Genomic DNA, 17,648 nt, shown 5'->3' with positions numbered 1-17,648 from the left:
TTTTTTTTAAACAAATCCTGACTAGGGGTGCGACTTAACCTCTTAAACCCTTTCACTGCCACACTACCAAACGGTTAACCCTTTCACTGCGACGATACACAGAAGGTTAACCTTTTCACTGCCACACTACAGAAGGTAACCATCGGTAGTGTGATAGTAAAGGGTTAACCTTCTGTAGTGTGGCATTGAAAGGGTTAAGCCCTAGCCATATTTTCAGAAAATCCGCCTAAAAATACATACCTAAGTAAATGGAAGATTGCTCCACTTCTACAAGGTCCATTACATGTTCTTGGTATCTAGGGATCTCAGGGAATGTATTCCCAGTGTCAGAAATATTGTGTCTGTTGAGCTAATTGTAATGAACCAAAGGAGAATATAAATTAACTTAATCTTTTCATCTTTGACGGTGTATAACACCATGCTAAAATTTTACCAGACATGAAAAACTTTTTTTATAAATGTATATAATACATTTCTCCGCCATTTTTCATCAGATTGCAACGCCATTTTTTTGCTAGGCGTTCACAGAAAGGTAGAGAAACTAGGACCTTAACGGACCATAACCTTATTGCAGTGCGGTTCATGGAAACCAGCTGAAGCAATACTGGATCATACATTAATCTTATATGTGACTCAACACAGACTTGAGATCCTTTTGAGGGATCTTCACATTGGATACTTTTCAATCTGTCTCTTTATTAACCAAGATGAACCACTTTACCCAGAAAGCATTGCTATTATACTGTAACCCCCCCCCCCCCCCACTTAACACCTTCCAGTCTGGGCAGCCATTGTGGTAATTTGGACGTTGTGGACAGCGACTCCTACAGGTCGGTTGGGGGACGCCTGCACAGCAGAGACAGGAAAATGGCGGGGGTAGTGTGAGCCTCCCACACGTTACACCTCGCCACTGAGAGTCCGCGCTGGCAGGTGAAAAGATGTGACAGGCTGCCTCCTCGTGTATCGGAGGGGACATGTGATGCAAGGCTTCTATCCTCCCTACAACCGGCCAGTGGGGGGCATATGCGAGCAATGTTCAAGACAGGGGAGGGGAGAATTGGCACGCCTAAATTGGGATGGGAGAAAAATAGAAAAAGTGGATAAAAAAAATATATATATGTTCTAAATTATTAATAATAACTTTATTTGTATAGCACCTTTCATACAGGGGATTGCAGTTCAAAGTGCTTTACATCAGTAAGATGTAAATAATAATAAAGTAATAATAATACATTATTTATTTATTAATTATTAAGTTTGGATTTTTTTTTTTTTTTATTATTATTACAACTGAGGTAGGTAGATTACATTTTTAGAGACTAAAGTACAGAAAAAGTACCGTTGGGTACCGGTATCGATTCACAGGTACCGGTGCCGTATCAGTTCAAATGTGAACAGTACCCATCCCTAGTACTCATACATAGTATCTAAGGTACATACGCTTGAAAAAAGAAGCATAGGAAGACTTGAGTGCAGTGTAGAGTGGATCCATGGCACCTGTGGTGTTCTGCTGTCCACGCTGTTAGCAGGGCAGTACAGTGCGATATATATGTCGCACGTGCGACACTGACGTCAGTCTGTGCGATGAAAGGATTGACTTCAATAGCACTGGTGCGATGGCCCGCTATCCACTTGGTACTTGTAGTCTTGTGCGATTAAATACAATGTCCCTTCTGCGTAAAACTCCATATATCAAACACCAAATCCCATAATCCCTAGCGAACAATATCCCCGCGAGTTGCGAGCAGATCCGCTCGGCTCAGCTCACAACACAGCAGGTGACTGCAGGACTCGTCTCAGCAGCGTTTGGAACGCGGACATTGAAACAAAGCTAGTAGATAGTGTTGTCGCGACCCAAAACAAATCCCTGCTGTTTTATTCGGCAATGGGTCAAATGCATATAACATGCTTTGCAATCCTCGCGTCATAAAGTCCGAAATGAACGTTACCCAGACCGTGCTTCTGCCTTCTGCTCTCAGCCGAGCGGGGCTGCACAGCAGTGCGGCTATTTTGCGATCCGAAATAAGTCTGTGGTGTTTTTTTTTTCTCACAACAGGTCAAATGCATCTAACATGCTTTGCATCATCGCCATTCCTTTATGCCCACATCGCCCGAAATGAACGTTACATTAGCATAAGCTAACAAGCTAATCCTGATCAGAGGCAGAGCCATAGAGACAGTGTGGACTGGGGAAAGGGTGTGTGTGTGTCGAGAGGAGTGGAAGTTTGAAGACAGACTAGATGATGCGGGGGTGGTGAGTTGAAACAGTGTGAATGAATGAAAACTTTATTTAACAGATTGCAGAATGGGTACAATACAGTACGGCTCAATACACACAATTGTTAAGGGGATGCAGACCATAGAAAGACTTTCGTCTTGTTTACATCAGGGTCCCCCATTGTGTGTGTGTGTGTGTGTCCCAACCGACCCCACTTCTATGTTTCAATAAATTATTTGCATTTAAAACTATTAACGCTGACTCATTCCTTCAGTCCACTCAAAATTATGCTAATATTCCTTGTTGTTTATGATATTAATTGAAAATAGCATATGAGAGTATTATAGTAATAATAACACATGGCGATATACTAAAAAGCAACTTATAATTTTTGGCTGGTAAAAAATCTGCCTTTTTAAAATCTACCAGCCAAATGGCTGGTAAGTCAAAAGGTTAAGTTTGTTCCCTGACTGCAACTAAATAACACAAATACAATAGGCACATTTGTGACTGTTACAAATATAACACGTTTTATACTTGTGCTACAAGATTTTGGCCAGTGCTACAAAACTATCAACCTCTGTAGCACCAGTGCTATGTGCAAAAAAAGTTAACGTACAGCCCTGCTGTTAGCCACATCAAGGACCTCCGTCTCTCCTCTCTCCTGTGCAGGTGTGGGCCAGGATCACCACCAGTCGCCTGGTCGTGGACAGCATCGACAGCTGGACAGCCAAGCTGAGAAATGTAAGCAATTAAACATCAACTCATTCTCTGAATTAAGTCCCTACTAGTACTAGCCTCTACTATGACGTTCTTTCCCCTCTCAAGTTCTGTTACTTTGTTACTCTGTTACACACTCTGTTTTCCTCAAGTTCTGTTACTTTGTTACTCTGTTACACACTCTGTTTTCCTCTCAAGTTCTGTTACTCTGTTACTCTGTTACACACTCTGTTTTCCTCAAGTTCTGTTACTCTGTTACACACTCTGTTTTCCTCAAGTTCTGTTACTTTGTTACACACTCTGTTTTCCTCAATTTCTGTTACTCTGTTACACACTGTTTTCCTCTCAAGTTCTGTTACTTTGTTACTCTGTTACACACTCTGTTTTCCTCTCAAGTTCTGTTACTCTGTTACACACTGTTTTACTCTCAAGTTCTGTTACTCTGTTACACACTCTGTTTTCCTCTCAAGTTCTGTTACTTTGTTACTCTGTTTTACTCTCAAGTTCTGTTACTTTGTTACACACTCTGTTTTACTCTCAAGTTCTGTTACTTTGTTACACACTCTGTTTTCCTCAGGTTCTGTTTGTTACACACTCTGTTTTCCTCTCAAGTTCTGTTACTTTGTTACTCTGTTACACACTCTGTTTTCCTCAAGTTCTGTTACTCTGTTACACACTGTTTTCCTCAAGTTCTGTTACTTTGTTACACACTCTGTTTTACTCAAGTTCTGTTACTTTGTTACACACTCTGTTTTCCTCAAGTTCTGTTACTCTGTTACACACTCTGTTTTACTCTCAAGTTCTGTTACTTTGTTACTCTGTTACACACTCTGTTTTCCTCAAGTTCTGTTACTTTGTTACTCTGTTACACACTCTGTTTTACTCTCAAGTTCTGTTACTTTGTTACTCTGTTACACACTCTGTTTTACTCTCAAGTTCTGTTACTTTGTTACACACTCTGTTTTACTCTCAAGTTCTGTTACTTTGTTACACACTCTGTTTTACTCTCAAGTTCTGTTACTTTGTTACACACTCTGTTTTACTCTCAAGTTCTGTTACTTTGTTACTCTGTTACACACTCTGTTTTACTCTCAAGTTCTGTTACTTTGTTACACACTGTTTTACTCTCAAGTTCTGTTACTTTGTTACACACTCTGTTTTCCTCAAGTTCTGTTACTTTGTTGCTCTGTTACACACTCTGTTTTACTCTCAAGTTCTGTTACTTTGTTACACACTCTGTTTTCCTCAAGTTCTGTTACTCTGTTACACACTCTGTTTTACTCTCAAGTTCTGTTACTTTGTTACTCTGTTACACACTCTGTTTTCCTCAAGTTCTGTTACTTTGTTACTCTGTTACACACTCTGTTTTACTCTCAAGTTCTGTTACTTTGTTACTCTGTTACACACTCTGTTTTACTCTCAAGTTCTGTTACTTTGTTACACACTCTGTTTTACTCTCAAGTTCTGTTACTTTGTTACACACTCTGTTTTACTCTCAAGTTCTGTTACTTTGTTACACACGCTGTTTTACTCTCAAGTTCTGTTACTTTGTTACTCTGTTACACACTCTGTTTTACTCAAGTTCTGTTACTTTGTTACACACTCTGTTTTACTCTCAAGTTCTGTTACTTTGTTACACACTCTGTTTTCCTCAAGTTCTGTTACTTTGTTGCTCTGTTACACACTCTGTTTTACTCTCAAGTTCTGTTACTTTGTTACACACTCTGTTTTACTCTCAAGTTCTGTTACTCTGTTACACACTCTGTTTTCCTCAAGTTCTGTTACTTTGTTGCTCTGTTACACACTCTGTTTTACTCTCAAGTTCTGTTACTTTGTTACACACTCTGTTTTACTCTCAAGTTCTGTTACTCTGTTACACACTCTGTTTTCCTCAAGTTCTGTTACTTTGTTACTCTGTTACACACTCTGTTTTACTCTCAAGTTCTGTTACTTTGTTACTCTGTTACACACTCTGTTTTCCTCTCAAGTTCTGTTACTTTGTTACTCTGTTACACACTCTGTTTTACTCTCAAGTTCTGTTACTTTGTTACTCTGTTACACACTGTTTTCCTCAAGTTCTGTTACTTTGTTACTCTGTTACACACTCTGTTTTCCTCAGGTTCTGTTTGTTACACACTCTGTTTTCCTCTCACGTTCTGTTACTTTGTTACTCTGTTACACACTCTGTTTTTCTCAAGTTCTGTTACTCTGTTACACACTCTGTTTTACTCTCAAGTTCTGTTACTTTGTTACTCTGTTACACACTCTGTTTTACTCTCAAGTTCTGTTACTTTGTTACTCTGTTACACACTCTGTTTTCCTCAAGTTCTGTTACTCTGTTACACACTCTGTTTTCCTCAAGTTCTGTTACATTGTTACTTTGTTACACACTCTGTTTTCCTCAAGTTCTGTTACTCTGTTACTCTGTTACACACTCTGTTTTCCTCTCAAGTTCTGTTACTTTGTTACACACTGTTTTCCTCAAGTTCTGTTACTCTGTTACACACTCTGTTTTCCTCAAGTTCTGTTACTCTGTTACACACTCTGTTTTACTCAAGTTCTGTTACTTTGTTACACACTCTGTTTTACTCTCAGGTTCTGTTACTTTGTTACACACTCTGTTTTCCTCAAGTTCTGTTACTCTGTTACACACTCTGTTTTCCTCAAGTTCTGTTACTTTGTTACTCTGTTACACACTATGTTTACTCTCAAGTTCTGTTACTTTGTTACTCTGTTACACACTCTGTTTTACTCTCAAGTTCTGTTACTTTGTTACACACTCTGTTTTACTCTCAAGTTCTGTTACTCTGTTACACACTCTGTTTTACTCTCAAGTTCTGTTACTTTGTTACACACTCTGTTTTACTCTCAAGTTCTGTTACTTTGTTACACACGCTGTTTTACTCTCAAGTTCTGTTACTTTGTTACTCTGTTACACACTCTGTTTTACTCAAGTTCTGTTACTTTGTTACACACTCTGTTTTACTCTCAAGTTCTGTTACTTTGTTACACACTCTGTTTTCCTCAAGTTCTGTTACTTTGTTGCTCTGTTACACACTCTGTTTTACTCTCAAGTTCTGTTACTTTGTTACACACTCTGTTTTACTCTCAAGTTCTGTTACTCTGTTACACACTCTGTTTTCCTCAAGTTCTGTTACTTTGTTGCTCTGTTACACACTCTGTTTTACTCTCAAGTTCTGTTACTTTGTTACACACTCTGTTTTACTCTCAAGTTCTGTTACTCTGTTACACACTCTGTTTTCCTCAAGTTCTGTTACTTTGTTACTCTGTTACACACTCTGTTTTACTCTCAAGTTCTGTTACTTTGTTACTCTGTTACACACTCTGTTTTCCTCTCAAGTTCTGTTACTTTGTTACTCTGTTACACACTCTGTTTTACTCTCAAGTTCTGTTACTTTGTTACTCTGTTACACACTGTTTTCCTCAAGTTCTGTTACTTTGTTACTCTGTTACACACTCTGTTTTCCTCAGGTTCTGTTTGTTACACACTCTGTTTTCCTCTCACGTTCTGTTACTTTGTTACTCTGTTACACACTCTGTTTTCCTCAAGTTCTGTTACTCTGTTACACACTCTGTTTTACTCTCAAGTTCTGTTACTTTGTTACTCTGTTACACACTCTGTTTTACTCTCAAGTTCTGTTACTTTGTTACTCTGTTACACACTCTGTTTTCCTCAAGTTCTGTTACTCTGTTACACACTCTGTTTTCCTCAAGTTCTGTTACATTGTTACTTTGTTACACACTCTGTTTTCCTCAAGTTCTGTTACTCTGTTACTCTGTTACACACTCTGTTTTCCTCTCAAGTTCTGTTACTTTGTTACACACTGTTTTCCTCAAGTTCTGTTACTCTGTTACACACTCTGTTTTCCTCTCAAGTTCTGTTACTCTGTTACACACTCTGTTTTCCTCAAGTTCTGTTACTCTGTTACACACTCTGTTTTACTCAAGTTCTGTTACTTTGTTACTTTGTTACACACTCTGTTTTACTCTCAGGTTCTGTTACTTTGTTACACACTCTGTTTTCCTCAAGTTCTGTTACTCTGTTACACACTCTGTTTTCCTCAAGTTCTGTTACTTTGTTACTCTGTTACACACTATGTTTACTCTCAAGTTCTGTTACTTTGTTACTCTGTTACACACTCTGTTTTACTCTCAAGTTCTGTTACTTTGTTACACACTCTGTTTTACTCTCAAGTTCTGTTACTCTGTTACACACTCTGTTTTACTCTCAAGTTCTGTTACTTTGTTACATACTGTTTTACTCAAGTTCTGTTACTTTGTTACTCTGTTACACACTCTGTTTTCATCTCAAGTTCTGTTACTTTGTTACTCTGTTACACACTCTGTTTTACTCTCAAGTTCTGTTACTTTGTTACTCTGTTACACACTCTGTTTTCCTCAGGTTCTGTTTGTTACACACTCTGTTTTCCTCTCAACTTCTGTTACTTTGTTACTCTGTTACACACTCTGTTTTCCTCAAGTTCTGTTACTTTGTTACACACTGTTTTACTCTCAAGTTCTGTTACTTTGTTACTCTGTTACACACTCTGTTTTACTCTCAAGTTCTGTTACTTTGTTACTCTGTTACACACTCTGTTTTCCTCAGGTTCTGTTTGTTACACACTCTGTTTTCCTCTCAAGTTCTGTTACTCTGTTACACACTCTGTTTTCCTCAAGTTCTGTTACTCTGTTACACACTCTGTTTTCCTCAAGTTCTGTTACTATGTTACACACTCTGTTTTACTCTCAAGTTCTGTTACTTTGTTACTCTGTTACACACTCTGTTTTACTCTCAAGTTCTGTTACTTTGTTACTCTGTTACACACTCTGTTTCCTCTCAAGTTCTGTTACTCTGTTACACACTCTGTTTTCATCAAGTTCTGTTACTTTGTTACTCTGTTACACACTTTTTTCCTCAAGTTCTGTTACTCTGTTACACACTCTGTTTTCCTCAAGTTCTGTTACTTTGTTACTCTGTTACACACTCTGTTTTCCTCAAGTTCTGTTACTTTGTTACACACTCTGTTTTCCTTAAGTTCTGTTACTTTGTTACTCTGTTACACACTCTGTTTTCCTCTCAAGTTCTGTTACTTTGTTACTCTGTTACACACTCTGTTTTACTCTCAAGTTCTGTTACTTTGTTACTCTGTTACACACTCTGTTTTACTCTCAAGTTCTGTTACTTTGTTACTCTGTTACACACTCTGTTTTCCTCAGGTTCTGTTTGTTACACACTCTGTTTTCCTCTCAAGTTCTGTTACTCTGTTACACACTCTGTTTTCCTCAAGTTCTGTTACTCTGTTACACACTCTGTTTTCCTCAAGTTCTGTTACTATGTTACACACTCTGTTTTACTCTCAAGTTCTGTTACTTTGTTACTCTGTTACACACTCTGTTTTACTCTCAAGTTCTGTTACTTTGTTACTCTGTTACACACTCTGTTTCCTCTCAAGTTCTGTTACTCTGTTACACACTCTGTTTTCATCAAGTTCTGTTACTTTGTTACTCTGTTACACACTTTTTTCCTCAAGTTCTGTTACTCTGTTACACACTCTGTTTTCCTCAAGTTCTGTTACTTTGTTACTCTGTTACACACTCTGTTTTCCTCAAGTTCTGTTACTTTGTTACACACTCTGTTTTCCTTAAGTTCTGTTACTTTGTTACTCTGTTACACACTCTGTTTTCCTCAAGTTCTGTTACTTTGTTACTCTGTTACACACTCTGTTTTCCTCAAGTTCTGTTACTTTGTTACACACTCTGTTTTCCTCTCAAGTTCTGTTACTTTGTTACTTTGTTACACACTCTGTTTTCCTCAAGTTCTGTTACTTTGTTACACACTCTGTTTTCCTAAAGTTCTGTTACTTTGTTACTCTGTTACACACTCTGTTTTCCTCAAGTTCTGTTACTTTGTTACTCTGTTACACACTCTGTTTTCCTCAAGTTCTGTTACTCTGTTACACACTGTTTTCCTCAAGTTCTGTTACTTTGTTACACACTGTTTTCCTCAAGTTCTGTTACTTTGTTACTCTGTTACACACTCTGTTTTCCTCAAGTTCTGTTACTTTGTTACACACTCTGTTTTCCTCAAGTTCTGTTACTTTGTTACACACTCTGTTCCACGTTGACACCTGCTTCTACACTTTGGTTTCATTATTTAGTTATTTCCCCAAAATGTCAGAATCCTGTGTTGTTCTGTATGAATTATGTTGTTAAAACCCAACATTCAAACACGGCGCCCTACATTTAATCAGCCAACTGCCGTTCCCAGGTGTGTGTTTTAGTGAGTGAGTGAGGGAGAGAGAGAGAGAGAGGGAGAGAGAGAGAGCGAGCGAGCTTCCTCAGGTCATTGCTGTAAAACAAGAATGTGTCTAGGGGTGTAACGATGCAACCTCACAACGATTAATTTCGATTGCGATTATTCAGGCAACGATTCATCATTCGATCATGAAATCTCTTCATTTGATCACGATTCGATTCGATACATTTTCTATTAATCAGTTAATTCCCCAAAATACACATGTGGCTGGGGCAACTGATTCACTCAGCATGAATGGACTATAGGTCAATAGAAAACAATACACACCAAAAAAATACATTAAAAATAAAATGTTTTTATTTTTATTTTTATTAACACATTGAGTGCCACGGACGCGTTTTGTCGTTAGTTCATGCCGACCTTTGAGTGCCCTATATAGCGTTTGTTTGTCTTTTTATTTTTATTGGCGATTTGAATTCATATTTCATCAATCGAGCCTCGGGTTAGTGCTGCAGAGTCTCTCTGAGCTCAATTGGGAAGATACCGCCCCCTATCGTCTCTCCCTGTGTAACTGCACCCCATTACTTTACACTGATGCAGGGGGGGTGGCCAGTTTGCTCATTTTACTTTTACATCAAGCCAACTGAAGGATCGATTGTGCTTGCCGGCCCGGAAAACGCGTGGATTATGTATTTACAGGACCCAACACTGTAATCAATAAGCGTGATCGATATTTGGAATGGCGATCAGGAATTAGAATAATCTTTTTGGATAACATCTGATCTCAGGTAAGGAATTTATTTTACCAGTCTTAGGATAATCAGAGCTGTTTTCACGGAGATATCAGCGTTTGCCCTATGCGTGTGTGTGTGTGGCTGTGATCGCTGATGAGGAAATGAGGGAATCGATTTTTCAGCCCGCCTCTATAGCGTGCATAAGTACACATATACTATCTAGCGTTTCATAAATAGGGCGAAAAATGACAACGTTTGTGTATGCCCGAATATTCCAGTAAATGCTGTTTATCACGGAATCTATATATTTTCCTGAAAAACGAGGGCTTTTCAAAATGCTATAAAACGAAAATGAACCGATTTAAAAAAAAAAATAAAAAAAATAATAATAATAAAAAAAAAATCCGTTTCGACAATGTTGACTGCAAACAAGTCATTGATAAGCGACAGGCAGATTAGACACATAGCCATAATTTAAGACAGAGATTATGCGTTCACAACGCTATCATTGAAGTGGGTCCTGGCATTTAACCATTTGCATAGGCACAGGGGGCAGCAGTAAAAAAAAAAATTTTTTTTTGCTCTGAAATATTATAGTGAAATATTTTGCACTGTTGTCGCATTTATCTTGTTGAAATCCTCCCACAGGTTCTTTTTACTACCACATATTTAATTGAGACCCTTTATTTGTTTATTATTCAATTTAGCTGGAAATACATTGCTACATCATTCAGTAACATTTGCAGAGCCTTATAACAAAAACATTATTACGGTCACCATTGTGACCAGTGTGATTAATCAACAATTTTTATTATTTATTTTTCTATTTCATTGAACATTGCACATGTTAAAAGCCATTTTCTTTTACTCAAAATGTGAGTATTACCAAGTCAACTTGTGTTCTTAAAACAATGACAATAAACATAGTTTTATTAGGTTGAAATAATGTGGTTGTGTACTTATTTTTCTGTTAACTTATTATGGATTGAAAACTGAAAACCTTAATGCACAGTAACTGAACTCAATATTTTTAAGTTCTGGTAACTTATTATTACTATTTTTTTTACAGTGTAGTCTTGCGATCAATCAAAACTTATTTACACGATATACATCACATTCACCCTCCATTCACATCCTGGTGTTCTCCTGGTGTTCTCCATTAGGCCTGTAGGTGGAGCTATGACAGCACACGTACAGTACACACACCGATGGTGTGTGATGTGTCCAAAAATGAATGGGCAAATGTGAGTGAAATGGTCGCACTGTATGCAGCTGTTTGTCTGCATTGCATTCCCCCCCCCCCAACTCAGATTTAGGGTTGATACAACCATCATAATAATATTGTTAATAATAACAATAACAATAATGATGTAATAATGTAAAAATTATCATTAAAAATACCTGATTATCAGAAGAAAAAAATTACGATGCATTGAATATTGTTGAGGCACACTAGTTACAACTATATTTCAAACAGGCACTCCATGTCAAAAAGGTTGCTGACCCCTGATCTATATGATTTCGCCGTTTATTGCATCATACAAACGGGAAATGGATCTAGCAGATCGATGTCAAATAATTGGAATATTTTTCCTCCAGTCTCATCGGCGAACGGTAAGAGGAATATAACGTTATTTTCAGCCCGATTGTTTATTAATTTCACGGCAATCCATCTGCTCAACATATCAACCCATAGTAAATAAAGCCATTACTGACGATCAAGGAATTATAAACAACCCCCCCCCCCCTTTTCTTCACGCATGATGAAGCATAATGTATACCAATCATATACATTTGAATTTTTAAATATAGCGTGTATAGGAAAGAAACGCCAATCGATAATCTATCATATGCTTCAGGGCCTATAACTCGCGTTTTTGGAATTACAGCAGAAAACCTTAAAAACATATTTATATTCTCGACGGTATTAACACAACAATGTATGAATGAAAAAATATAACGTTCCCACATTCGGAACGATAGATACCCGATGTTGAATGGGCCATAGTAATGTCAATATAGTTATAATATTTAAAAAGTTATAGCCCTGCAAAGAAGGTAAACATCTCCATAGGCTTACAGCGGTGGCAGACTGGGCATAAGGATGGGCATACTGCGGGGCAATCAAAGTGTTAATTTAGATTATAATCTATTCTAACATATTCAAATCGATGCATCGATTCTAACACATTAGAATCGATGCATTTCGATTAATCGATGCATCGTTACACCCCTGGTTCCTTCCTATTCAACTCACCTGGTTGAAATAAGAGTTAATGAACAGGTAGCTCCTCTATTTTGTTTCTCAGATCATGCTAATTATTTTTGGGTTTCTGATGACTGTGTGTGTGTCTGTATGTGTGTGTTAAAGTGGATCAGTGACACCATCTTGGTGCCCGTGGTGAAGGAAATGGACTCTGTCAACAGCCAACTGAGAAGGATGGGCTGCCCTGAGCTCCAGATCGGAGGTAAACATGTCTCTTACTTCTAGCTTCAGATCGGAGGTAGGGGTGTAACGGTACACGTATCCGTACCGAACCGTTTCAGTACTGGACCTTCAGTTCAGTAACGCGTGCTGTGTACCGAACAAATACAACGGTATGTTAACCACCAACAAACGCACGTGCAGAACCTTTCTTTGCATGCAGATTAAAAAAAAAAAAAAAAAATGTATCTACTTTTTCTCCCCATTTTTCTATTTTTCTCCCTTCCCCAATTTCGCATTGTCCAATTCTACCCTCCCCTGTCTCGAACGTTGTTAGGCCATGCCTCCCACAAGCCGGCTGCAATGTGGACGAAGCCTTGCATCACGTGTCCCCTCCGGTACTCGAGGAGGCAGCCGTCGCATCTTTTCACCTGCACAGCGCGATCTCTCAGCGGCGAGGGTCTGCGTGGGAGGGACATGCCACCCTCGTCGCTTCCTGATTCTACTGCGCAGGTGCACCAACCGACCTGTAGGAGTCGCTGTCCACAACGTCCGATCCCCACCCACCAGCTTCCCACCCCCTAATACTGCCAATTGTATTAGTATGAACGACCAGCCAAGCTGGTAGCAACGCCGAGAGCTGGGCTCAAACCCAGCATCTCCTGCGTTGGTGGCGAGCGCCTTGCCCACTGCGCCACCTAGCCACCCTGAATTTTATTCAAAAGTTCACCCCTTCCCAAAATATTATTTGCGCAAAGGGCCTTTCGATAGTTTACCTATAAACATACCTCTAAATGTACATTTTGGAAGACAATGTGTTACTTTTAGCATTATTAACCTGGGACACTGGGAAGCGGATTGTGTAATGACTAGAAGGGCTAACTGCCCTCCAGTTTGAATATATCACTACAGGTTTGAATAAAACGTGCTGCCCTACTGGCCTGGGTGCATGTGTGCGCTGACTCTTGTGCTTTGCTATCTGCCCACCAGAGGCCAGTATAAGCAGCCTGAAGCAAGCAGCTGTGGTCAAAGCCTCATCCATCCCCACTATGAACGCTATTGTCCAGTATCTGGACATCACACCCAACCAGGAGTACTTGGTGGACAGGATAAAAGGTAGGTGTGTGTGTGTGTGGGTGTGTGGGTGTAGGTGTGTGTGTGTGTGTGTGTGTGTAGGTGCATGTGTGTGTGTGTGAGAGAGTGAGATTCCACCAGGTTCTGTAGATTGGACACTATTCTAGAACCATATGCACAAGTCTGGCCTCTTTCGAAAGGGAACTCTTTGAACTCCCTTCCACAACAGGGAGAATCACTCTGGGTGCTGTGGTCATAGAGTTACAGAGGTTTGATTTGAATTTTTGCAAACGGATGCCTGCAGATCTATCTACTCTATAGTTATTAGCTTAAAACACTCTGGGGCCATAGCCTGAATCAAATCAAATCAAATGTATTTATAAGGCCCGACAACACATGTTAATGTCCCCATGGGCCGGACACGTCTTCTTGAACACTTTCGGGGCCATTTGGATCCGTCTAAAATCACTCCAGCATTTCTAAACAGACTTGCATAGTCCGTGGGGCTGTTTGTAGAGCTAAATCTATACTTTATAGTATTGCTATCTGTCCATTCTCATTGTCAATTGAGACCATAAACCATCCCTTCAAAATGGCTTAAAGAAAAGAAAAAAAATCATCAATACGTTCTCATTTTATAGCATCTTGAATATAAGCGTTATAAGGGATTTCGGCTAGTATATTTCCTGGAAGGCGAGATACAGGCCGCTAAGCTAATAACGTTAAATCCAATGGCATTTCGGCTATACAGAATCTACAGTTAAAACTCAAACTGCATATGATCGATATGATGGTCCACCATGAATGCATGAAAGGGGGGGGGGGGACCTCGTTTCTGATTATTGATTACCAATAACCGCGTTAGCCTCAGTAGCCATATTCGCTGACCGGGTGGTTGGCTATCATAACCAGCCCTGATCAGCGTGTAATTTACGTGAAAAATATCTTACCGTGTGCCGGTTGGATCCCCCAAAGGATTTCCCAGTTATTGATCGCCATCTGGTAGATCGATATGTCCATTGGCTGATGATATATTCCTTTACTGCACACTGAAGTTCGCGTCCCAAAATGTAATCCGTGTAACAGGCTATAGGCATAGCTTCATGTTAGCAGAAAACTACATTGGAGGTCCAGAAAAAACAAGACAACTTCTGCCACAGGGAACACTGCATTATCGAGATAGCGCCCCTAAGAGGATCTGGCCGGTAATGCACTTTTTCGAATTCAAAGAGTAGGGTACTTCTGCAGTGCTGCTCGGTGACATCGAGTAGGTTATTACAATGGAATAAAAGCCAAAACAACCTTGCCACGGACATGTCCGTGGTTGGTCCTCAACCGTTGGATTCGAAACACGGATTTATCCGTGGTTGGGCGCCATTGCGTTAAACAAGTCAAGAAGAAAAATCACAACAAACACCATAAAGTCCAAAAATTTTTAAATAAATGCAAAATAAATAAATGCAACACTCTCAGACATACCCCATGCGAAGGTAAGGAAAAACTCACTAAAACCTAGCAATAGGAAAAAATGCACCACAGGCAGTGTGGAGGAGAGAAACCTTAGAAGGGCCATTCAAGGGGGGATCTTATAGATGTCGGTGATAGTAGTGTTGCAGTTAAAACCCAAGTGGTTAAAGGGATTATTTAGATTTTTGGAAGCATAGCCTTATTTCTGACTTGCCTACCAACAAGGTAAAGTCCTCTCTCTGCTGCATCTGGAAAAATTTACGTACGTTGATGGTGTTAGAGTTTTTTTTTTTTTTTTTTTTTACTTTGACCAGTCAGCTGGTTCTTTTTAGCGTTTATCGCTTTTTCGTCGCATTCATACTTGGTCAAGTTCGACCGACAGAAGCAGGCTGAAAGGGTTCAGATGGGGGGAAAGACACTCTGGGAAAGGCACGGCTGCCGTCCGGGATTCGAACGCGCTCAGCCCCAGATCCGCGCGAGCGCGGTTGTCCACAGCGCTGAAATAGCACTCGCGGTACGTGGTGAGCTACTGGAGCTCCCCGGTGTTAGTGTTGTTAGTGTTGTTGGTGTTGGTGTTGGTGGTGGTGTTGTTGTTGGTGTTAGTGGTGTTTTTGGTGTTGGTGTTAGTGTTAGTGTTGTTAGTGTTGTTGTTGTTAGTGGTGTTGTTGGTGTTGTTGTTTTTGGTGTCGTTGGTGTTGGTGTTAGTGGTGTTGTTGGTGTTAGTGTTGTTAGTGGTGTTGTTGGTTGTGTTGGTGGTGGTGTTGGTGTTGTTGGTGGTGGTGTTGTTGGTGGTGTTGTTGGTGGTGTTGTTGGTGGTGGTGTTGGTGGTGGTGGTGGTGGTGTTGGTGGTGGTGGTGTTGGTGGTGTTGTTGTTGGTGGTGTTGTTGGTGGTGTTGGTGGTGGTGTTGGTGGTGTTGGTGGTGTTGGTGGTGGTGGTGGTGGTGTTGGTGTTGTTGGTGGTGGTGGTGGTGTTGGTGTTGTTGGTGGTGGTGGTGGTGTTGTTGGTGGTGTTGTTGGTGTTGTTGTTGCTCATGTTGTTTTCTCTCCACCAGAACTGGCTCACAGCGGCTGCATGAGCTCATTCCGCTGGAACAGAGGAGGAGATCTGAAAAGCAGGAAGTGGGATACAGACCTCCCTACTGACTGTGCTGTGAGTCACACACACACACACACACACACACACACACACACACACACACACACAACCCTTTGTTTTGGTGACTAACAGCAGCCATGAAAGTGACCAAAGCTCGTTACAATTTGTTCCTCACATTTTTACTAGTGCTGTCAATCGATTAAAATATTTAACTCGATTAATCGCATGATTGGCCATAGTTAACTCGTGATTAATCGCAAATTAATCGCATTTTTTATTTTTTATTTTTTTTACCATAACACATTAACTGCCACAGAGTTTGCCCGTCTCATACCACTCTCTGCCACCAGTCTAAGCCTATGGAGATGTTCACCTTCTTTGCAGGGCTATAACTTTTTAAATTGTATTGCTAAATTGACATTACTATGGCCCATTCAACATCGATTATCTATCGTTCAGGATGTAGGAACGTTATACTTTTTCATTCATAGATTCATACGAAAATACCGTCTAGAATATAAGTATGTTTTTATCGTTTTCTGCAGTAATTCCTAGAACGTGAGTTATAGGCATAAACGCATATATAGATTATCAACTGCCGTTTGTTGCCGATACATGCTATATTAAAAATTTCAACTGTACATGATCCTAAAGATTATGACTAGGGATGCTCGATATTGGCTTTTTTACCGATACCGATATACCGATATTGTCCAACTCTTACTTTCCGATACCGATATCAACCGATACCGATATATGCAGGGTTTCCCCCCCCAAAAAATTGAATAATTTCAGGTAATTAACATTACATATCTCTTGTTGTGGAATTAACACAACATTATGCATACTTTTGACAATAAATAAAATCTGAATTTGTTCTTACTTGCTTGCCTGGGTAAATAAAGGTTATAGAAATGTAAAATTTTTTATAAAAAATTGAAAACCGATACAGATATTTTCCGATATCACATTTTAATGCCGATATCGGCCGATAATATCGGTAGGCCGATACTATCGGACATCCCTAGTTATGACTCATCATGCGTGGATGAACGGGGGGGGGTCGTTTATAATTCCGTGATCGTCAGTAAATGCTTTATGTAGTATGGGTGATATATTGATCAGAGCAGTTTGCATTAATAATAATAAACAATCACGCTGAAAATGATGTCAGCGTCCTCTTACCGTTCGCCGATGCGACTGGAGGAAAAAGATCCCACTTATTTGACGTGGATCGACTAGACCCATTTCCGGTTTGTATAATAATAATAAACGCCCAAATCATATCGATTATTGAGTTATGGCAGCGATCCATATACACGGATGTGTGTCTAGAGTCCCGCAACAATATGTGAGTGCCGGACACATTTCCCTGGTGCACGGAGATCACCAGAGATCCATTTCCGGTTGTAACTCGCCCGATCACCACCAGGCGGCAGTATTGAAGCGTTGCAGAGTTGTGCAGGCTCCCACTGTATCAGCCGAGGCTGGAAATTATGAATACCATGGCGAAAAAATTAAATATCATCTCTCACCCCCCTCTCTCTCTATATATCTCACACACACACTTCAGAAACAAACATAGTATCAATGAGAGCATCAATAATACACCCGAGTGATGTCTAGAAAAAAGAAAA

The 17,648-nt window shown here is 39.7% G+C and overlaps 1 protein-coding gene across 1 annotated transcript in view; it reads left to right on the top strand.

The window, feature by feature from the left end:
* tmem209 (transmembrane protein 209) overlaps positions 1-17,648 on the top strand; it is a 95,879-nt gene that overhangs the window by 42,125 nt on the left and 36,106 nt on the right. The window contains exons 8-11 of the mRNA XM_084335637.1: positions 2,891-2,962; positions 12,321-12,417; positions 13,365-13,490; positions 15,968-16,065. Coding sequence (XP_084191763.1) covers positions 2,891-2,962; positions 12,321-12,417; positions 13,365-13,490; positions 15,968-16,065 — 393 coding nt within the window. The remainder of the gene's footprint in view (positions 1-2,890; positions 2,963-12,320; positions 12,418-13,364; positions 13,491-15,967; positions 16,066-17,648) is intronic.

This window comes from Notolepis coatsorum (genome assembly GCF_963971535.1).
Source record: "Notolepis coatsorum genome assembly, chromosome: 1".
NCBI classification, from domain to species: domain Eukaryota; kingdom Metazoa; phylum Chordata; class Actinopteri; order Aulopiformes; family Paralepididae; genus Notolepis; species Notolepis coatsorum.
The sequence above is the reverse complement of the archived record's forward strand: the minus strand, read 5'-3'. Positions and strand labels throughout refer to the sequence as shown.